At 39.7% G+C, this 24,605-nt stretch overlaps 1 protein-coding gene across 1 annotated transcript in view; it reads left to right on the top strand.

Annotated features, from left to right (window-relative positions):
* The window catches only part of b3glcta (beta 3-glucosyltransferase a), a 76,035-nt gene that overhangs the window by 35,450 nt on the left and 15,980 nt on the right, over positions 1-24,605 (top strand). Inside the window, exons 4-11 of the mRNA XM_032502985.1 lie at positions 5,689-5,798; positions 13,319-13,325; positions 14,350-14,422; positions 15,115-15,226; positions 17,276-17,412; positions 17,536-17,599; positions 19,188-19,319; positions 22,900-22,969. Of these exons, the coding sequence (XP_032358876.1) occupies positions 5,689-5,798; positions 13,319-13,325; positions 14,350-14,422; positions 15,115-15,226; positions 17,276-17,412; positions 17,536-17,599; positions 19,188-19,319; positions 22,900-22,969 (705 nt within the window). The remainder of the gene's footprint in view (positions 1-5,688; positions 5,799-13,318; positions 13,326-14,349; positions 14,423-15,114; positions 15,227-17,275; positions 17,413-17,535; positions 17,600-19,187; positions 19,320-22,899; positions 22,970-24,605) is intronic.

Below are 24,605 nucleotides of genomic sequence, written 5' to 3'. Positions count from 1 at the left end.
CAACCCTAACACACACACACACACACTTGCTCTCTTTTTTTACAATCTTAGTGCATCTCTCTACCTCATGATTGGTTTGTTTCCTCATTTCACTCCCTTCCTGTCGGCCCCCTCTTTTGTTTTCCTCTCTCTGTTTTACCGAGAGATATTTACAACACTGACCTTTTCAGCAGTAAGCTGAAAGTTAAATACACCAAGCTCTCTATTGATCTTGTGCAAGGCAATTAAAAGTCTGTATTAATATGAGACATAGGCTGATAGAAAATCATTTCACTTGCTGTGCGACACATAGACCTGTGCCACACACTGATTGTCTATATTTTTTATATGGCTAAATCAAACTCTCACAGCCTAAAAAAGTTGACTATATTGAATTTGGCCTTCCTGATTGAATACCACCGGATGTCTGTGGATTGGATATAAAATCCTAATGCTGTCTGGTGTGACGGTCATGGTTAGTTTGGTCCGAAAAACCGCAACCCAATTTGCTTCGGTGTGGTATGTCTCTCAGATGCACCGTTTCAGACGTGAGGAAGATGAGGGGGATTTTTTAGGAGAGGGATGATTCTAGGCCATCTTGTCTCTGGGAATCCAATGATGTGAGTCATTGGACTGTAGCAGGTTTTACACCAGCACAATCAGCTGCTGGATGGTGAAGTCAGGCCCGACAACTATGGAAATAAGCTATTGACATCCTCTATCATCTCTGAATATGTGCTGGCAATAAAGAGCTCTGGATCTGTCATGGGAGTTTCATTGTTCCCACAACGGCGTAATGGCCCCACTTGCAGAATTGTATCCCTCTCTACTTGCCAATTTTTGTCATTGAAATTGCACTATTGATCTGCTTTCCCTCCTTACGCGGCTCCCTTTTCTTTCAGAATCCTAGAACTAGATTTCAAATGCTGCTCTCCCTAACTTATCCACGCATTCATGTGTGCATGCCTACTGTCACTTTTGCCTTGCCATGGATGTGTGTTTATTTAACCGTGGGGATGGCGATACTCCCGGCTGAATGAAATGTTTCTGTGACAGCTCTGGTGACTACACACACCTGCTCTGTGACACTCATGGAGATGACAGAGCTCCAGGAGTGCCTAGAGGTCAGTGAGCTCTCAGCTCCTCTGCCACTTGGCAACGTCGGCCATCCCGCTCTAAGGAAGTGTCACTATTGATTTGTGTCAACGAGGTGACAACGCTGCAGGGCCAGGCCACTACGAGAATGCACAATCTACATTCAAGTGCAGATAATTACTGGGCAAAATACAAACACAATTTAGTTAATCATCCTCGATTCTTTAATCAGTCTGATCCTCTGCCCTCTTGAATGCAGAGAAGCCTTCGCACAGAAAGGACGCCATGGATCAGATGGTGATGGCCTTTTAAAAGCTGGCTACGTGCACTGACAAAAGCATCCGATAAGAGAAGGGAGGCAGAATTCTCCTGTGTCTCATTTCATTCAATATATTTCAAGGCTGTTACAGTTTCTTTCATTTTCTATGGAATGGCCTCTGTGGAATACTGAATGAGTGAGGGGAGAGAAACGAACACTAGACTCATGCTTTCTAGTCCCATCAGCCTGGTAAAATAAAATCATCTGCTCCAAGGTGACAGGGGCTTTGGCTTTATCTTCCCATTAACCTTCACTCTCTTTAATTCGGGGGATATTTTCAGCCAAGGAGCATCCGTAGATAATTTTACTTAACCAACAAAAAAAGAGCTTTGTGGCATGTTGGGTACCAAGGTGCTGCTTAATATCTTTGCCCTGCTATTAAACCGATTAATTGATTGCATGCTTTCACCTCTGGGAATGCTGCGATTAATTCAATTAGAGTTACAGCTGCTGGTACTAAAAGCACTACCTCTCTGAAAACAGAAAAACCAAGCAATTTAAACTAAAACACACCTTGTCAACCACTCCTGAGCTAACATCTGGCATCACCCTAGAGCCGGGCAATATATTGAGATTGTGATATGAGACTAGATATCGTCTAAGATCTTGGATATTGTAATATGGCATAAGTGTTGTCTTTTCCTGGTTTCAAAGGCTGAATTACAGTAAAGTGATGTCATATTCTGAACCTACCAGACTATTGTAACTGTTCTATTATTTGCCTTTACATTATATCCACATTACTGATGATTATTTATCAAAAATGTCATTGTGTAAATATTTTGTGAAAGCACCAATAGTCAACGCTACAATATCGTTGCGGTAGCAATATCAAGGTATTTGGTCAAAACTATCGTGATATTTGATTTTCTCCATATCGCCCAGCCCTACATCACCCTACCAAAATACACTAGCAACTGCCAGGTAAAAGGCAAAAAAGCAAGCAAACGTAATGTTAATAGCTCTTTATAGCACACAGGAAGGTGTCAGAAAGCTGGCTGATGCCCATCTTTACGCAAATGAATCCGTCGAATGCAACGCGACTGTCCAGTGGAAGTAAACACAAATCTTTCAAACTAACCTTTTTAATGACAACTTAGGGAGCAGATATTGTCAGTTTCATTTTGAGAGTTTCTTGTTCCCTTACCTGCGTCCTTTGATGACAGCCGACAGTAAATTGACGTTTTCACTAGGGATACCGATAATTTTTTTTGCCTTTGCCGATGTCTGATACTGGCTGCCAATATTTGGAGCCGATACTGCTTTGCTCCCTCAATTTACATCATAAAAATGTAAATCCTACCACACTGAATTTGTTTTTTGGAATCTGCTCTGCCATTTCTTTAAAAATAGTAAACAAAATCATAGATCAGTGTCACTTTTGCAATCAGCTTCCATTCATATCACCCAAGTTATGTGTGCAATGTGCATCATATGGATGGGTGCACTGTATATGGTTAACTGTGCAAGGGTAAAAGGCTTTCAACATCTACAGCCTTGATGATGCGTTGCTTGCTGACATATAAGACATATATAATCAGGTCATCACAAAATGTCCTTTGTCAACACATTTAAATCAGTTAAGAAAAACTAAACCTGAAAAGTAGCCATTGGAATAAAATGCTACATTTGTAATTTAAAACTGCCGTGGTGTTAGTGGTGGGGGGGCAGTGCATGGTCTGCACGTGAACTGCAGCGTCTCCAGCAACACAGAGCTGCCTGTGGACGCCTGTCTGGAAATAATGCAGGGCAATAACTATCGGCAAACGCAGAAGCCGCGTAAAAACGCAAATATTGGCCCGATATATCGGCCGGACGTTAAAATTGGTCTATCGCTAGTTTTCACAGCGCTGTGCTGGGTCCAAAAACTGAAGAAACAACAATCCCAAAGCAAAAGCTCACCGTCAATAACTCACACAATCCTACGCTGTGTGATGCCTATCTCACCTATTCAGTAAAAAGTGTTTTGTGGCATCCTTGGCACAAACAGTGTTGGCCCTATAATTAAGTACAGGTAGACGTATTGATTGCCCAATTGTAATCTTGCATGGGCTGCCATGAGTGTCAAGGGAGTGCACAAAGGTGATTTTTACCTGATAGGAGAAGGACACAGGAGTTATGGAGGTGAAGGAAGAAGGACATTATGACAGGATTTTTTTCCTTTTCTCCCTGTTGCTTGATGATTAATCGAAACCCATTAGTGTGGAGACGAGGCCAGTGAATTCAGTCTTAATTAGTTTCTTTTTTTTACCCCTCATTCTCTTTTTCTTGGGCATTGGGGGTATGCATTATCTGCACAATGAGGGATTGCCAACCTTCTTATCTGATTTTGCTGTTGGTGTCATGCAGCTGGTGTTATTGCTGTACTGTGCAGTATCGGGAGGCTGTTACCTCACCTGGGGCTTTGAAATGCACTGCTTTATGTGAAACCAGATGCACACACACGTTCACACACTCTCCTTCATTTAACAAATTCAGCAGAAGGACATTTAGAGGTGGTGTAGAGATATTCGCTCCTTAAGCTTCGCTCTCGGCGGAGGTTAGATCTGTTGGGAGATGGACATGCTGAGATTTAGCAAGTAAATCCCCCCTCCCTCTCTCTCCAGGGCTCCAGGATCAATGGGATCTTTGTTATGAGCTGAGCAATAGGAGCGACACACCCACCGACACTTAATTAAGAAGATCTGACACCGATGCTGCACTTTGACATAGTGTCTACCCCTGACCCCGCTGCTAATATTTCTGAGTCCAGGGTGGGAATCGGTTCAAGTAGTGTAATTGAGGAGGAGGCGATCCATCTAATCCTGCCATTGTCAGCACTCGCCCTTCCCCTTTTTCATTGTATTGCTTTTACACTATTCCACTGGGATTATTATAGACCTGTCAGCAGTGGCTGCTACTTATTTATGTTTTGAAACATTAAAAATACCCTTAGTCAGCATATTTAGCAACACTTCATGTAAAAAAACACCTTCTGGAAATCCTAATTTATGACATTGTATACTCTTTATGACTCTATTCCGTACACATACTTAAGTAGCTAATTAAAATGTCTAAAGCAAGTGGGAATTATTTGGCACAATGCCTGTGAAGTTTGTTTAAGCTCAAATTCAGAAGGAAGCATACACAACCCCCCCGGGTTTCTGAGCTGCCTGTCATAGCGGAAACACTCTGACATCTCCTCTGCTGTTTGTCTTACTTCACACCTGGATATTGGCTCCCACCTCTCAGCTCTAAATCCTTGAAAAGCCTTTTTGTTGTCAGTCATTTCAGCCAGCTGCTGCAGACTTCAGGTTGATGTGAGGGACAGCTTACAGAATTTAGGAGTTGTCAAATGTAATTGTACGAAGCCAAAGACAAAATGACAGATTTTCTTTTCTTTTTTTATTCCCTCCCCCTCTCGTCCTCTGGTCTAGTTTTGATTGTACTGGTCGTGAGAGCCACAAGCTTTATGTGCACCAGTGTCATTCTTCATTGAGCTGTGTCACTGTTACTGCCGTGTACAGTAAATGGATTTCACATGAAGAGGAACTGCAGCAAGCCGGGTCAGTGACAAAGATTGCATCTAAACATGTTGTCGGCATTGAAGAAGGGCTGAATGATTTTAGAAACTAATTTAATAATAATTTGAATTATTGCGATTTTAATGTCGTTATTTTGTACGTGTTAGTGCTGAGTAGTTAGCAAGGCAGTTTTTGCACAATACCTGATGCTGCATTTCCTTTTTTTAAAAACAGTCCCACTCAATTGACTAACCTTTTTCACGCTAAAGTTTCCGCAGTGTAAGGCTCTGTTGAGGTCAAGCCACGGCGTAGCATGCCAAACTGATGCTTTCTCTGCAGACTGCTTTACTCTCGCGCATCACAGGACCAGAGTGTAATTACAGCCTTTGCGATTAAAACATCTCCTTTTAACGTATCGCAATATTATCGCAACTCCAGTTCATCTTGTAGCCCTACATTGAAGTAGCCTGTATTGCAGTTTTTGAACTGACATTATTTAACAAGTGGCTCCCTGTTAACAGTGGCATCAACATGCAGTGTTATTACTGAGTTTCACTGTCAAAGCAGCCGTGTTGCTCAGCAAGAAGAACAGCTGGGCTGTGTCAACCTTTTGGGTGATACGCAGAGGAGAATCTTCTGGCTGCTAATCTTTTATTAAGTAACACAGTCTGGGGTGTGCCAGTTATTTAAACCGTGGTCCCTTGTCCCTCTCTCAGAAGGTCATTGATCGCCATGATCCTTTTTTCACAGTTTGTGAGCTGTCTCCCATATCTGTCCTTTGTTTTCCTCCAGACCTGCGGGAGATAGTTTTTGTCATCCAGAGTCAAAGCAACTCCTTCCATGTGAGGCAGGCAGAAAGACGGAAAGTAGACCTCCTGAAGCAGGCACACAGTCTCACAAAGGTAAGACTCAACGCACCTTTCACTCCTGCACACACACTCTTATTTTGGAATAGGAAAAGCACATGAAAGCTCACATATTTCCCAAAACATTTCTAGGTAACGATCATTATTAGCAGTAAAAGGAACGTCTGTATGTGACTTGTTGTAAGCTGTAACCTTTAGTACAAGTACACATAACTGTAACATGAATTCACTACATAGAGCCAGAAAAAGTTTTTGCCGTTTGTTACACTATTACACAATACTCATAGTTTTAAATATTGAATGATAGTAAAAATAATTATTCATGCTGTATTAAACCTCTTAAGTCTGAAATATGAAAGTGTACTTTGAAATATGCAACATTCTTAGTTCCTTGTGTCAGCAGATCATGTGCTTCCTTATAATTTGATGTATTTAGGAGATCCGGATATTTGTGCAGCTTTGATGTTTGGATAGATGATGCGTTTCTTAACAAATCAACCTGCCATGTCTGGCCTCTTGTAGATATAAGAAGTGATGACCATCCAAACGCATTTGTTCATCTGATTATTGTGATTCCTGATTGTAATTCAGATATTCTATACAAAAAAAAAGGCTCAAGGAAAGAAACGGCTATATTTTTTCCCCTCCCGGGACATCAGCTCAGTATGTAATGTAATTTGTACAATATCACAAGGCACATCAGAATTCTGTTAAAGGAGGACACTGAGCACATTTACAGGTCAAAATGCCAATTTTCGTCCATTCTGAGTGTCTTCACGGCCAGATGAAATATGGTGTAATACACAACTTATATTCCCTTTTGGTCAAATCACTAGTGACAATATCACAGTAAGATGAAGGATTTTGAGGAGACCAATTTAGATCCCATATCTGGCTTTATATTTCTGTGGCTTTGTTATTGTTGTCTTTGTTCCTCCATTGCTGGATGTCACATAGAATACCTTTTTTTTATCTACACTATTAAAATAACATATTAATAATCACAGTGAGTTATTTTATTTAGTTTATTGCTGTTGTTTTGGTTAGAAAAATACTAATTTTGCCACAGCATTTAAATACCATGCTCTTGGAAAAGTACTGGACACCCTGTTGTCTGTTCTGTCTCTTATTTATTTAACAACCCCGAAATCCTTTACTCTGTCTTTCAGCAATACAAAGTCCAAAATGTGTTGTTTAAATCTGATATGTCAAGTTGTGTCCACAATTTGGAAAGATTGTTTCATGTTTCCTGTAATGAATAGTGGCATCAGTTTGTGCCATTGGATAAGATTAGTCAGGAATAGATCCAGTTACACTAATGGACTTCAACTTTTATAAGAGGAGACAGAATTTATGAATACGTCATCATGTTGTGTTTGCATTTATGATCTCAGAGATGTTTGGCTGGTTTTACTCCTCTGTTCTGCGTGTAATTACACATACTAAGGCCACGTCCTGAGAGAATTTTAATCAGCAACTTCTCAGCGGTGGCAATAAATGCTTGACAGCTTTTCAGAGAGATATAAGACTGAAAGACTTGTGATCAAAATGAGTTATCTTCACAGAATCAGAGGGAGAATGCCTTCAGCCTCAGGTGAACATAAAACGCACTCAGAGAGCACATGTTGTACCTCCATCAAGGCTGCAGCGTCCTGAGAGAGAATTTATTGAAATAAAAGAATACTAAAATTTCAGGAAAGAGAAATTACAAAAGAGAGGGATGAAAATGGAGAAACAAATAACTTTCATTTTGGCTTAATTTTCCCTTTCCAATTTTCTTGCATGGTAAATGTACTGCATTTATTTGGCAGGTAGCAAACCTCACTGGACAAAGGGCATTGCAATTTTTCCTCTTATTCACCCATTTTCACACATTTTCATTCACCTATGGTGGCAGAGCTGCCATGCGAGCTTCTGGTTTTCCCATCTGGAGCAAATTGGGGTTCAGTATTAAGGACAGTTAGACATGTGGACAGACGGGGCCGAGGATTGAACTGCTGATTACAGGACAACCCACTCTACCTCCTGAGCCGCAGCTCTATACGTTTTTTTATTATTCCTTTTCTGTCACACATTACAATTTAAAAGGGGTGTCCTCTAAATACTGAGAAAGTACAGTGGGCTGGGATTGCTTCCATACGGCTCTCCCCAATGCGTGAAATAGAGCCTGACCGATATATCAGCCAATATTAGTAATTTCCCGAACTATCGGTATCGCTATTTATAATAGCAGTTTTTTAGTAATATTCACTTATCAGAATCATTTATAATGACAAATGAAAGATTCTGATAAATGAATATTGAAAAAAATTCCAGTTTTGTTCTGCGTTTCTGCATTTAAAAAATATATATATACAGTAGATATTGGCATATATCGGAATATCAGATTTAACCAAATATTTCTATCGGTCTTAAAAATCCTTTATCGGTCGGGCTCTAACGTGAAATACCAAAACATTTTCACAGCCACATGCACTAACATGCACGTGCGTCCAAATCGACTATCAAACAAAGAACAGAGAAGCTGAGATTACAACAAACAGAGGGAGTGTGACTTTATTCTCTGCTCAGAATGCCATTACTCCACACTATCTTTACATGGCAAAAAGCTGTTTTCTGCTTTATTAATGTGCTGAATATTGAGTACGGTCCCTTGTTAAGCTTTTGCATTTGAGCTTTTAATTTTTGCATTGACATTTAAGATTTTCTATTTCCCATTTTTGATTTCAAATCCCCATTTCACAATATCCATTGTTTTTTTCATTTCAAGTGTAATTTTAACATATATGCCCAATGATTTTTTTTTTTACCAGAATATACAGAGAGATCAAAGAAATCATCTGCTTGATATTTTCTTTTGCCGTTCAAGCGAGGGCAGCAGTTTATGAAAAGCATGTTAGAAATGTCCTGTCATGCACTTTTAGACAATCATTGATCTACAGCAAGAACATTTCATTGAAAAAAGCTCAGTGATTTCATTGATATCCTGCTAAAAGCATACAGAACTGAACCATAACTGTCTTTTCAGTTGTGAATATAGTTAAAAGTCCAGCAGAGTAGCTTTCAAACTAAACTAGATTAGTGAATGCCAGCTCGGTCATGTGAAAGTTTGTCTGATTTGTGGCATAGTGTTGGTGCTTGATTTCCCAAAATACAAATGCAGCAAAGAAAGAAAACAAAAGCAAATCAAATCTTACTCTCTAGTTCCATCTTAAATACTACCACCCCCAACTTCTCATGCCAAACACGAGTTAAACCAGCCATCCACCATTTCACACCCACCTCGGAGGCATTTCACACACACGCTTATAATTCTGCTTAGAGGGTGTTCGTGGGATACTAAACGAAAAAGGTCAAAGCCAAATATTACAGGGGATTTGCTTAGTTTGTAGCTGTTAAGCATGTTTGATGTACAATATCTTGTAGTGCATTGCCATGGAAACCTTGGCATGTGTTGAAAATATCTTGAAATCTAAATCTGACTACGGATACATGAGGGAGCTGAAATAACTTTAGATTTTCAGTCCTACTCGAGACACAAGGTTCAGGTTTTGGTTAAACTGTGTCTTTTCTTCAGGTCACAAAGCAAATAAAAATATGGCAAGTATTGTGGTAAAAAACATTCAATCAAAATGGGTTTATATAGCACTTTATGGCAAGTGATTTACATCAGGAACCAAGTACAAAACAACACATCATACAATTAAAAAAAATGAAGCATATAACACAGTAAAATTGGAAAAGGTTACAAAGAAACAGGAGAGTGAAATTGTCACACCACTACTAGGTATTAAAAGCCAGCCTAAACAAATGAGTTTTTAGTTTAGACCATTGTAACACTTACGTGTTTTGAAATGACTTAAGGCTGACTAAGTGTTGCTAAATATGTGCAATTAGAACAACGTCAGTGATAAGTATATGTATAATCCAAGCACTGGCTGGATGGGCCAGAACTTTCTGAAATGAAATGAAGGAAAAACTGAGGTGGTTGTTTTTGGAGCAAAAGAGGAACGATTAAAAGTCTGCGCTCAGCTTCAAACAACAATGTTAAAAAGAACAGTCAAAGCGTACTCATGGACACATTAAGACAATTACAAGTTAGCCTATTACCACCTTAATACATCAAGGGTTAAAGGACTTATGTGTCAACAGGATTTGGAAGAACTTGTCCACGCTTTCATCTTCAGTAGACTCTATTACTGTAACGATGTATTTACAGGTCTCCCTAAAAAATCAATCAGACAGCTGCAGCTGATTCAGAACGCTGCTGCTCCTCTGAGTCCTCACTAAGACCAAGAGACTGGATCACATCACTCCAGTTCTGATGTCTTTACACTGGCTTCCTGTTTCTCAAAGAATTGATTTCATTTGCTAGTTCATAAATCACTAAACGGTTTAGGGCCAAAATACATATCTGATCTGCCACTACACATTTTAACCACCCAGACCTCTCAGGTCATCTGGGACAGGTCCAGAATCAGAACTAAACAGGGGGAGCAGTGATCAGTTTTTATGCTCCTCATATCTGGAACAAACTCCCAGAAAATTGCAGATCCGTTGTAACTCTCAGTTCTTTTAAATCAAGGCTGAAGACCTTTCATTTTGATGGTGCCTTTCTTTAAATGGTTGTTCATTTCTTTAATGTTTATTTTCTCATACTGCACTGTAACTCTTATTCTTTGTGTTTTATCTGTTTTTATTTTTTTGTAACTGTTTTTGTGTAAAGCACTTTGAATTGCCCTCTTGCTGAAATGTGCTACAAATAAAGCTGCCTTTCCTTACCTTCCAAGACGGAAACCACATGTACTATCAGTATTTTTGTCTCCGAGCCTTTTTCACCCTCAGCAGATATTTCGGTTTTATCCTCGTCTGAGTGGTTTTGGAAGGTTTTGTGATATCCCTCAGGGGCGTCGGACTGCGGGGATAAAGGGGACTGAATACCCAGGCCTCTCATGTGAGGAGGGCCCAAAAAATGCTAGAATGAATAGTGGTTGATGCGGGGAGGGGCCCGTAGAAAAGGCCTTTCAACAGGGCCCAGAATGTTGTGCTACGTCCCTGATATCCCCACATTTACACAGACAGGAACTTGTGTATTCTATGTGGCGGCTCACAGCCCAGGTTCCTACAGTCTGACATTCTGCCTTCTGGGAGGAATTCACATTACATTTATACAGTATTTTTGTCATTTAGCCAATGCTCATATCCACAGAGACGCACATGTACAACAGAATGAGATTAAACTCAGAAACCTTAAACAGCAGAAGGGAAATGCACCGTGTTTCTAAATGCTTTCTCATGTATCACTTGTATTTTCTCAAAAATGTGTGCATTTGAGGGAGCCACTGGGATTGAAATATTTTAAAATGGATTCCTGGTCTTCAGGCAGAGATTTGGCACCTCATTGGCAACCACAAGTTTTGACTGCAACTCATCACTGAAGTGGTTTTGACAGGTGGCTATCTCCTGTCTTCCCTCTAGCCCTTCCTATGGGTAGATGCATAGCTTTACTGTCTGTCCCTCCATTACAACCAGATCTCTGTGACCCCCATCTTCTCTCAAGTCACCAAGCAATCAGTGTTTTGTTCGTTGCAATCACGCAACACACGAGGACCAGCTTTTATCTGTTGAGGAGTCTGCATCTTGCACACAATAGGCATAAAAGAATCGGCCTCCCTTTTATTGAACACCTCCTTCATCACAGGAATGTCAATTCCTCTTTTAAGTAAAAGCTTTGGTTTTGGAGATTGCCTTATTAGATGGCGTTTTTTTTAATTGCTGCGGTGGTGTGAACGTCAAGGAGAGAGCAGTTTAATAAAACATGGTGTCATTGCACTATTTGCTTTAAGATAAAACTCATATTAGATGAGAGCTAACTGACTAATAGGGTTTAATAAGTGTAAACAGTGTGCGCCTCATCCCCTAAATCAAACAGGCTCCCGTTAGACAGAATGGCTCCGAGGAGACTGTTCCCCCTGACTTCCTGCATGATGAGTGGACCATGCAGTAATGAACCGCAGGCTCTTACGCTCCGCTGCTCTGCTCTCCCCGCAGTGTGAAACATTGGCTCTCTCACACAATCCTCACACACCTACTGTCATTCCTCGCTATAGAAAATGTCACTGAAACCGATTCTTCTTATTTGGACGCGATCATATGCACTGTCCACGTCCTTAAAAATCCTGTGCTTGTTTCCGGTGATATTTGTGTCTAGCTTGCTTTGCTGTTTAGTTTGGGCAAGCAACAGCAGCAACCCTGAAGGCAACAAGGGTATTAAAGGATGATAATACCAGCGTGTTTACAAGCTGGATTTCCTTTTCAAAGTAACGATTGAAATGATTCCACATTTTCCCCATGTTAACCAATCTCATGGAAAGATCAAAACAAAGCAAAAAACCTAATAAAGCCAAGGTCAGACAATATGTGCCTGATAAAGCCTGACTGGACCGACGTTGGGAATGAAACCATTTGAATACATCACCCTCTGGTCAGCAGCGTTACACCAAATGAATCAACCTTTGAGTTTGACATCACAGTCACTCTCTGCACACGAACTACATATGCTGCGCTGACGGGATAGAACAAAATGACAGGACCCACTTTCACTGACATGGACAATAAATTATTACAGGTTCACTTCCATTTATAAAAGTCTATTTACGGAAACATTCATTGTTGTTGCTGTCGGAGGGGATAATGAAGTTTCCTGGCACTGTACCGTTAATCTACTGTAGGGATGCAAGGCGGACAGACTCATGGTAACAAAGGGAACATGTCAATGCAACAGTGATCTGCTTTTGGACAACAATGGAGATCTGTAGCAACACAGGCAATGCTTGTAGGCTTTAGTCGTTTCATGGGATTTGTTGACATTGAAAAGAATGTAGTCTATCCCCAGTGTTATCAGGACTTTTGCAGCTTTGTAATATGTATTCATTTTTGTCAACACTACTGCTAACTATATTGCTTTTGACATCAAGTAGCGCAGATTTGTCAAATTGCATTTCCATGCAGTGATAATTTAGATTAACAAATATAACGCCACACTTGATATTCACTGAGATGGATTAGACAACTCGAGCATATTTTAGCAGTCTGCTAATAGATATTCATATCTTACAGACATGTAAACTGCTTGGTTGCATAGACTGGTAGACAAATATATTTGAAAAAATGTCAAACACACCTGCCTGGATTGCAAAATGGTTAGTTTCAATTAGGGCTGCACGATTATGGCCAAAAAGATAATCACGATTATTTTGATCAAAATTTTGATCGCGATTATTCTCACGATTATTTGTTGATTTTAGCCAAAACAAATTGTATTGTCACATAGGCTATTTATAACTGGAGAGGGAGTGTGATGGACGCTACTCACAGAGAGACGGCTGATCATTATGAACGGGTCCCGCACGGGTCGAACGGCGGAAACACACGACGTGTGTATGAAACGTCTTTATCATTACAGCGCTGCATTTTTATGAACTATGATATACTGGCCATGGGTCACATCTCTGGTCCAGGTCCAGGTCCAGGCTTCGGTCCAGGCTTCGGTCCAGCAGCTGCGTCTCACGCTGTTACTCTACCAACTGAAGTTAGTTGCATTCAGTAACTTCTTCTGTGTTCTTCGCCGTGGCGGCCGCGATAGCAGTTACCAGCGGAAACACTGGTACAAATACAGGTTTGCCCCTCATACTTAACAATATACAGCTGTGTTAATAAAAAATTAAACTGTAGACAAATGTCAGAAGTGTGGACCGGTGGCCGCTGTGTGGCGTGGCGCGGAGAGTAGGACGAGAGAGAGTAGGACGAGAGAGCGTAGAAAGATCAACACAGGCACGGCTTTACAGACTAAATGGGTCATGTAACGCAAAATTAAACCATATCCATATAACAGCATTGCAGCGGATGCGAGGACATTAGCACCGTGCGTCCTAGAGGAGCTAACAGCTAACAGACGCTATTAGCCAAGACTACACTGGTCACTGCTGTTGTCTGAAAAACAACAAATGGACAAGTGTTGCGTTTACTGGTAACTGGTAAACCTTGAGACTGACGTATTACCGACTGCTATCTGTGAGATTTCCTCACGCTACTCTGTCCTCTTTGACTGTCTACATCTAGAAACTTAGCTGCACGGTGCAGTGAACTACTCTGACTGGCTCATGAGCAGACGGCTTTACGGAGCGGGAGCAAAAAACCCGGAGCGTTCTATGAAATGACGCTTTATAAAAAATAATCGCTCGATCACGCAAATTTGATCGTGGAAGTCCAAATCGTGATCGCGATTAAAATTCGATTAATTGTGCAGCCCTATTTCAATGCAGAGTATAAGTATGTGATTTGTATTAATGGGCTGAAACACTTGCATGGTCCTTTTACATAAGTGTGGAAGGTCACCGGTGATGAGCCACTTCTGGACCATGCATGTCCCAGTTACAGAATAGTCTCTCTCTAAATAGCAGGCACCCTTGGGTCCTTCATTGCAGAAAGTAGCTGTTACTGTCTTTTGCCTTGTGTAGATGGTGCACAGTTAACAAACTTATGTCTAAACAGTATGTCTGGTCTGTGTGCTGTTTTCTTTCAGAAGCCACCGTGGTTTTGCTTCTCCACAGTTTATCAGATAACCAGGGAGATTGGAGTATCCTTCCTCTGCTGCCTTAGTAAGTATCCCTGAATGCTCAGGATTGAATAAGCTGTCATAAAAGTTTATGGATTCAATATATGGACAGCATGTCAGAAACATTGTGTCTTCCTTCAGTTGAGATTTTAGAGTTATATTTTTGTTTTGGGACATTTTAGCTATGTTTTACGCTAAGATTGCTGAGAAGCTATTTCCAAGAAAATAACTGTGATTGATTGCCTCACATTATGATGAATACCAACCTAATGTGTCTATACATGCAGCAATAAGGCCTTTGCTGTAGTAATCCAGTGGTTGAAACGGCAGATAACGCTTTTTGGTCGTCTACATGCTTGGCCCTCTTAAAAATCCAATATGTGTTTTGATAATTGTTTGTATTGCAGATTTGGAATAACATCTGAATCTGTTTTCTTCCTCCTTCATAAAGATTTAGGACACAGATCACCAAAAGCACACCAAATCATTACAGAGCCGCCCTCCCTAAAAATAAATCTGTGTTTTTGTTTTTGTCTTTCTGCCCATTAGAGAAACTGTGGCTGCCTTGATCTGACTGGGTCAGGAGCCTCAGTTAGATAGTTCCTCAGACTTAACTGAAATAAGAAACATAACAGTTTAGTGTAGAGTTTGTCTTTGCATGGCAAAGTTACATTTATTGTTGTTTGATTGTTTAACTCTAGTTTTGATGATACTTTACTTTATGTGTGTCCTCAGCTTGTCACAGTCCTTTGGGAAAAACTCATCCTGGATTGTATTTCTGGAGGAGGAAACAAATGTGAAGATGACTAAGCTGGTTCAAGTCCTTACAAAATTTGACAAGAATAAAGTAAGTATGCTACATTCCCTCCAAACCTCCATCTCTTGCTCTCTGACTTTACATTGCTCTGTCTGTCTATCCAAATTCATCAGCGAGACAAAGCTCCCTGTTTGGAGCTGCAGCTTGATCATCGCTTCAATTAGCAGATCCAGTATCGGTTTGGCTCCAGCTCCGCTGCAGCTGCACTGGCTCACCTGTCAGACATGTCAGTCCAGTCTGCCATAAACCTAATTTTAAGCTCCGTCTCTCCACTCATGAAATTATTTTCCTTGTATATGGGTCGTGGGGTAGGTTGAATATAAATGTTGGATAAACACTGCAGTCAAAAACATCCTACATTGAAGTTGTAATGAAAAGATTTTTTCTTAATAAAGCTTAGCAAAATAGATTCTCCTTCAATAATTTGTTTGCTTATGAATTTATGAAATATCCAACAACTGGCCCATCGTTATGGACAAAAACAGAACTGGGCCAAAATGATGATAATTACAGTGTGATGTAAAGCCTACTGGAAAAATAATGTATTTGTTATCAGCAAAGGCTGAGGTTTGCACAACAATGAATGGAATCCTTGTTTATTGTCATCTTGGACTATTTTGACCGTGTATTGTATTTCACTTTCAATTCAGAGATGGAACTCATTATTTTGTGGGTATCCACGACCTTATCCGGCGGAGTAGGAAAAACAATGGGAACAACTTATGATTTGATTCATTACAACTTGCCCTAAAACCAAGACTTCTCTTGCAGTTGTTACAGGACAGTGGGGCTAGCTACGTATTGTGATAAGCAAGACAAAACACCTCTCAGTATAACAGTAGTACAATTTAACAGCGCCATAAACTACAGCCTGAACAGTGATCAAGTTGAATGAAGTGACATTACAGCCTTTATTTATAGTGGGGTTGTTGTATTAAACTGTTGTTGCTAGATGTATCTAATAAACTTGGCACCACATCAGTGTCTTGAATTATTATGTTGTGTTAGCAGAATGACTACATGAGCTAACGTCATTACATACATTTTAAAGCAAAAAGTGCAACAGGCATTATGTTGGCATGTTTATTTAAAAGGCAACCGCAACTACTTACTACTTCTGATACTTTGGCCGTGGCTTGGCCGCCACTACAAAGTCAACATGGTGGAAACACTGACACCACCCTCACCACTTTGTTTCTCTCACTATGACTCTAGAGTCGCTACTCTCTCCGAAGAGAATCACCGTCAGTCTCTCGCTTGCTCTACCACACACACACACACACACACACACACAAACACACACACAAACACACACTTAAGCTGGGCGAAATGGATAAAAAAATCAAATATATCAATTTTGATATTGTGGGTTTGATTACCGGTGCTTTACAAAATATTAACAGAGGGAAAAGTTACCAGTAATGTTTAAAATGACTAAGTAGCTAAAACGGCTAGCAAGTCGGGTAAGATCAGAAAACAACAAAGACAACATGTATTATTATATCCAATATTTAAGACGATATATATAGCGGATTGCACCAGGCCAACACACACACACACACACACACACACTGGCTCTGCTATTCTCTTAAAGACATTGACGCACACACCAACGCACAAATATGAGCTTCAGGCCACTTACATAGGAAAGGGCGAAAGCTGTGCATGTAGCTTCCGCAGGACCATAAATCCCACTTTATATTTACTGTACAGACATGAGACTAGAATTTATCTTCTCCTCTAACTCTCAAATAAGGCAAATGTACACACTTTTCTGTATAATATATACAATAACATAAGATTTTTTTACTCCAGATATTTCAAGAATTATAGTAGGAGTCTTTGTAGCTTTAATGTCTGGTATCTCTTGAACTTTGTTCTATCAAGAAATCTCATTATTCTTCACAGCCAGTGACAACTTAGTCCCCGGCAAGAATTTCAAAGGTTTTCTGGCAAGTGTGGTGTGAAAACTCCCAAATTAGAAAGCTCAATATGTTAATGATGAAATGTGTAAAAGAAGTGAAGAGAAGTAACCTTGCACTTCAGCTGACATCCTGTCACGTACTTCCTATTCATCAGGAGTGGTTTCTTGGTAAGCCCCTCCATGATGAGGAGTCCACCATCATCCATCACTACGCGTTTGCAGAGAATCCTTCCATCTTTAAATATCCAGACTTCGTTGCTGCTTGGGCCGTAAGCACCCCCCTTGTACTTCGGTGAGTATGTGCAGTGACTGTCATTGTGTCTGCAGAACTGAGTTATTCAGCGCAGTGGTATTTTTTTGAAAGATTACTGTGTATTTGTACTTTCTATTAAAAGTCTCTGATTTGTCATTTTAGGCTTGCAGACAAAGTGAGAAATGAGCCACTTAAATCTGACTTCACCATTGACCTGAAACATGAGGTGAGATAATATGCAAGGCACATCACAAGCTTACGTCCGGACCTGTTGTGTTTGGGAAGTGATGGCCAGGCTGTTGGTTTTCAGCCATTTTCTAACAATTTTCTCATTTCTCACACTCAAGCCAACACCGACCTACTGTAATTTATTTGCACAAAAAGAGCGAGGCGTGAAATCCATCTATCCTCACAGTGAAATCTCATTACTTTGGAGAATTGTCATGGTGCAGCATTGAGGTTCTTATTTTTTATCACTGAAATTCAGTCAGGAAGGCATCTAGGGATTTCGTTGAGTAAACACAGCATCAGACTGATCAGGCTGAGTCTGGAAAAGGTGGTTCACATAGCGGTGGCATGGGTGCAGTCCAACACTTTCAATTAAAAAAATGTACAATCTTTATGTAAAAAAAACATATAACAAAAACAGGATGCAATGGAATTTTAAATTCTGCTGCATTTTCAAATGGAATTATGGAAATTTAAGTTATTTTAAATTATATAAAGTTATATAGTTTTGCAGATAAATGAGCTGTCAAACACTATAAATGCACATCCAAAACGTGCACATGCAACCTCATGCATGTAAAACTGAGAAACACTTGCAAAACTACAGACAAATATTACATAAATCCTCAGTGCCAATTCAGTTCACTGTCAGTAGATTAGCTCCAGGCTGTAAGACGGCAAAACATCAGTTTCCAGTTTCTGTAGTTCCTTATTCTTTGATACAGTTGCCAATATTCAGACACTGATTGCACTGTCCTCATTACGTATTCTTTTACTGTAACATCTGGATCTTACCCTGTAGAATAGTTCTCTAGTCTTCTTTTAGAAAAGGGTACAGTAACATTCACCAGCTCCGTTCCTCCCTCTCTGTCATCCCCTTCTGTAAGTCATCTTGAATATAAAATTTGCTGTGAGAGCAAAATTGTTGTATTCACTACATGAAAAGACAGAAAACATTCCACATCTCTTCTGTTAGGTTTATGATAAAGCATTTATGTCTGACAGATGGCATCTCATCTTGAGTTTGAAGCCGTTTTATTCATATTTAACGGGGCGCTATGCAGTTTTTGTTGCTTTTTGCTTGAGAGCTGAGAGCCCCCCCCCCCCCCCCACAGCTTCAGAATAGATATTTGGCAGCTCCAATGGTTACTTGTGTCTGACCCCTCGGTCAGTCTGCTTTTTCCTCTTTATCAGTTCCTCCAACAATGCTTTCCTAGCTTTCTGCTTCTTTTTTGGCGGATCAGCCATGACGATAGTGTGAAAAACTCCATCGCTACCTTGTTAGCCGGTTCCTGGGTGGGCGTATGTGTACAGTGCCGTGAACCAGTTCGTTATATCGCAAGACCTGATATCCCGTGATACTTCCTGACACTGATATCTGGCAATTTGCCAGCCGAAAGTTGCAAGGGTGTTTTTTCCGCTCACAGGCGCTAGGGGGAATCAAGACAACCACCATTCAACCTCGAAATAAAGTCGTATAACCATTCCAATGACTCCAAAGCTGTTCAGTTAAGGTAAACTAAGCTAAAAAAACAACTTTGTTTAGTTATGTTTGCAACTTTTTCTGACTCTGATTGTGATTACAGGTAGCCTTGTATATCTGGGACAATGGGAACGGTCCTCATCTCACTCCTGTTCCTGAGCTGTGCACAGAGCCGGAGGACTCTCCCCAGACCCGCCACTGTGCCACCACTCTGAGCACCGAGCCCCCTCTGTGTGTGAGTATCTGCTCTGTGTGCAGATCGATTGGATTGTCCTCAATTCACAGGGAATGGTAAGGGGAAATAAATTAAACGACATGAAGCGGATGGCGCTTCGCTGTGAGACGTTGGCAGCTCTGTGATGATGTACGTTACTTGTGTGTCAGCCTTCGAGCCCACGGCGGCATCGAAGCAGCACCAGTATTTCACGGACGGTGCAGTACGGCCTTGAACGTTACATACCGTCTTGCCTTTATGCACCATTCAGTAGAACATTGTGCATTAACCTTACAAGAAACGAGTCATTTTTTGGCTTGCTAAATTTAATTTAGTCATCCGCAAAGAAATACTCATATACTTTATGTTTCTAAGCAACATCCTTTTGCGTCTTCTCGTTATCTGGAGTTTCATCATCTTTTCTTTTAATTTAAGTTAATCCATCGGCAATATTGATTTGTATATTTTTGGCTAATCTTCGTCTGTTTTCTTCTTTAATCTTATCTGGACCTAGGGAATTGAAATTCATATGCAAATTCACGTTGTCCACAGCTGGTGGCTAACCAGCTCTCAATTTATCATTCTCCTTTATCCTCTTTGTTATCCCTCTGTCACACATGCTCCTCAGAATTATTTTTTTTCATGAACACATATTATGTGATGAATTAAAAATAAAGCAGAATTGTCTTAGGGGGTATTTGTTGCTTGTGAATAAACTGGCTGTGTTGTTTCTTTGTAGTAAAAATATGTAGTTCAAGTGTTGGGTTATATAAAATAAACTAAATTATACTGCAAATATAACCATTCATCAAATATCTCTCATTGTTTAATGAAGGATTGTTTACAAAATTATAATTGCTCGTAAATGATCTCATGTGTAGTTTATTCCCTAGATAATACAGAAAAGGGATATGTTGTATGTCTAGGACCAATGTCTAGGAGGCAGGCAGTTTCTTGCAGTGGAATAATCTTGCAGGAACTATCTTGAGGCCACACTTGATGTTGTGTCGTATCTTAGTGGGAGCCAGTGAGTGGGTTTGGCTGAGTGGGTTACAAAGTCAGTCAGGTCACAACTTTCAGTGTCCTGTAGAAAGAACCATTTCAGTCAGCTTTAATCACGATTGCCGGTGCACTTGAGTTTATTGTTAAAGGTTTTTTTTTTTTACTGTATAAAAATGCTTTGTTGGTATGATGTTTGCTCTAGCTGAAAGCTAAAAGAACATTTGGTTTGCGAGGCAATCTGAAGGGTTAGCCATCCTTTAGCCGGCACCCCACGGCACTCGAAAACAATCAATACTGTTGGGAAAAGCCGAGGTGTGCACGGATGTGTACGTGACTGTAGCTTCGTTAAAAGTGGGTGAGGTGAGTTGAATTTGGCATGACAGAACTGGCAGCAGAAAGTGTCCCAATTCTGATTTTTTTTCTTTTTTTTTTCCTCCCTTCCCTCTTAGTTGTGACAGAAAGAAATAACATCTGAGTGTTTGATTTGTAATTCAAATCGCATACTGCATGTGCATATGTATCTATATATATCTAGAGGCTGATACATGTGTGTATTGTCAGATTTTTTAACTCCCGATGGAAATCGCTATCCTCCATCCTATAAAATGGTATTTATTTGACCAGCGAACAGGACTGGAGCAGTCAGTGGAGAAACATGAAGGTCACAGGTTTAATAAGTATTCAGGGAGAAGTTTCCATTCAGACAAAACAAGAGGGGACATATCGTAATCGGCCACACTTGGAAGACAAATTGCCAAGTGGGGGAGCCACAGCAGCACTTGGCTGCAGTGTCAACAAAGAGTCAAGAGCCTCGAGGCAGATTCAAGGATGAATGACGACAACCAATAAAGTGACCGCGGCAGCAAAGCATGTCCCATTTTATTTTAGGCAATAAACTTATTGTGGTGTTGCTGCTCTCTGCATGAGACTCAGAGGCAAAGGTCTGTTCAAATTTGATAAACTGAGTAAAACTGACAAAAAGAGACCATTAAGTCTGATGAGGAAACTGACGTTGAGCAGTAAAGCCCATAATGGGAATGAAACTTCAACACCTTTTGCTTATACGTTCAGTGTGGTAATTATTGGATAAGGCGCTGTTGTAGGTTCCAGATTCTCAAATGTGGGTCATTTGTAGTGATGTCTATCGAGAGTTATCACATGAATCTGCAGCCCCCCTCGGTTTTATGGAGCTTTACAGCGAGTTCCAACTCAATGTTTATCCGTCCGACCCACAACTTTACTCTGACTGCTCTCACTATATCACACAGGCGTCTGTTTGCAGCTTAAAAGCTCTAAAAACCTACTGTAAACTATATGCTCAGCACCCAGACAAAGTTAGCGACTCGCTGGTGAACGTACTGCAGTGGAGCGTTTAGCATCTAAAGAGGCAGATATTTCCCTCAGGAGTTGGTAGAGATGAAAAACAGAACTAAATAGGGAGTGATTATTGGATTAAAAAAATAAAAACTTCTCTTTTAACGGCTGCATGTGTAAGTGAGCAATTCCTAACAAATTAAATAATGAAAATAATCATAAGCTTGTACAATATTGTTAAAATGTTCAGCTTTTGGTTACCATGTGACCCTTGGGGTTTCTCAAGGCACAAGACTGTTACTGCACATCTCATCCAGTCTACAAATGTGTGTGGTTTGTGCAACAGCCAATTAGGGCTGTACAATTAATCTCAGTTGCATCAAAATCACAATATGAACTAGTGCAATATCCAAATCGCGGGTGGGCACAGTTTTTGCTAATAGCAAAAAATGTGTCAAACCATTCTGAATTAAATACTGTGGTGCAGAGACGTCCGGGCCTACAAATTATATCCTACAGACTAAAGGAAAAAAACTTTATTTGGTAAAGAACCTCACAAAAATCACACTATAATCATTTTAATTTCTTTCAATGAAAATAATTTTCTCTGTAAATGAGAAAAATGATTAAAAAAAACGATCATTCCCTCCAACGTCGTGAATCATATTGCAGCCAAGATAATCACAATTAGATATTTTCCTCATATCATGCGGCCCTATAGCCAATAGCATATTTAATGTAGCGTAGATTTTTAATGCATTCTGTCCGTTGTTGATTTAGTGAATCTTTCTGTGTGCCCGTTTTGAGCTTGAAAAAAAGTGAAAAAACACACACAATCCAGTCTCTTATATTTGGGAATGCGTGTGTGGTGACAAAGGGTTCCGAGATCCACAGAGAAGTTTCATTTTCTATTTAATACTCTTTCATTTAATTCCCAGTCTCACTTGTTGCTTGTCTATTATATCCAACGCTTTTACATTTTGCAAGCGTACTCTTCTTTTACATAATATGCTGCAGTGTTATCAACTGCCTGCCAGTATGTCTTTAGTTTCATAGCGAGCGCCAAAGACAAATAGAGGGCCAAATGACCTCAGACCGTTTACAGAAATATCTAATTAATTTACTTAACGATAACAACTTCAACAGACCACTTAGACACTGAATGAAAACTCAATTTCAACCATTTGGTTGCATATAAAATAGATCCTGTCTCTATCATATGTGAGAAACGTGGTATGTTCATATGAGCATTTTTTTTAATTCATGTCTCCTATTTTCATCAAAGGGGGAGCCTGTGAATAAAGAAGATATATTTGTAGCTGTGAAAACGTGTAGGAAGTTTCACAGTGAAAGAGGTAAGTGACACTGAGGCTCTTACAGAATTTGCTAGAGATACTTCTCTTTAAAAGGCACAAGCTTTTGTCCTGTTTAATGGATTTGTTTTACCTTTGACATGTGTGACTGTATTAGAGCTTTCCAACATTATTATGATAAAATCTTTCACTAAATCATGTCACCATTACGTCTGAAAGGATTTTACGGAGACGGTGACATGGAGGAGAAAAAAAATTGTATTTTATTTTTATTTGGGGGGGGGTCTTCTTTGTTTTGTTTTTTTCCTCCATGTCAGTCATTTTTAACAGTAATTTTTAATTTTAATTTTTTTTTTTTTTTTTTTCTCCATGTCAAAGTCCAGATCTTGCAAATAAAACTGGAGATCTCGCGAAAGAAATTCAAAATCTTACAAAAGTGGTTGTCCCAGTACACGTATTTTTAATTTAATTTAAAAAAAAACATGTTATTTTTAATTTTTTTCCTCCATGTCACCTCCGGAGCTCTGTAGGATTTGATAGTATTGAGGCTAAGAAAAATATAATTGCGTACCCCCCTTGGCGCTTAAAATGCACCATCAGGCAACAATCCTGCACATGTTAAGAAATGATTTACTGATGGAAAACCATTTATTTGCAAGCTCTGCCTGACGTCAAGCTATCCACAGTAAATCTGCTTCTCTTTAAACCTGATAACAATGTTGCGGGTTCAGTCATTAGATCAAATTGCCGATTTATTTCAGAGGGATCAGACATATTATACACTACATTCAAAGAGTGTCGCTCAAGAGTGATTGCACTAATTACCTTAATTACTATTTCTCTCCGGCAAGCTGCCATTATCAGTTTTAAATGTAGACTGGAAAATGTATTTTTGATTTATATATCAAAGGCTAGCTTAGTTCAATAAGGAATAGACACGAAAGAGCCTCGTATTTAATTACAATGTCACTAAGTGTTGAGGCTTTTTATCTTCTTTATCTGTAGTGATTATATACAGTACAAAAACAATTATATGGGCATGAAAATGCGCAGTCATCTCTTTAGAAATCAGAGTATTAAACTGGGTGAATAATCTTTTATCTGCTATTAAAATCATTGGGAAATCGTAGCTCAAAGACGTTCTTCTACTGGTACAGCGTGAAAGATTCAACCTTCATTACTAAGGTAGATCTTTTGATACTTTCCTATTGCAACAGTTGTAAAAATACCTTGAACTAACATCAAAAAGAAATAGGAAACACAGGTCTCCATTATGTGTGGCTCTGTGTAGAGTTGATGCACAAAAAAGGAAAATTGTGAAAAATTGTTCCCTTGTCCTTGATTTGGTTTTGATTTGTTCTGTTGGGTTTTATTCTGTCAAACAGTCCGCACATAAGAAACTTTTTTGTTTTGTTTTTCCAGAGTTTGTTTTTTGGGGGCATTTCCGCCTTTAACGGATAGGACCGCTGAGATATGAGAGGGGAGATATTCACAAAACAATAAAGAAGGAAACCAAAGCAAAAGACAGAAATTGAATTGCTTCTTGGGACAGAATATATTATAAAATAAAGCAAAACAATAAATAGCATATAACGGACAGTATATGTTCTGTATAAAGCTGAATAGTGCTGTACATCTGCTACATTAAGTAGCAGATGTACAGCACTATTCAGTAAAG

The sequence above is a fragment of the Etheostoma spectabile genome, chromosome 3, assembly GCF_008692095.1.
Source record: "Etheostoma spectabile isolate EspeVRDwgs_2016 chromosome 3, UIUC_Espe_1.0, whole genome shotgun sequence".
NCBI lineage: Eukaryota > Metazoa > Chordata > Actinopteri > Perciformes > Percidae > Etheostoma > Etheostoma spectabile.
This window is presented reverse-complemented; position numbering and strand designations above follow the sequence as displayed.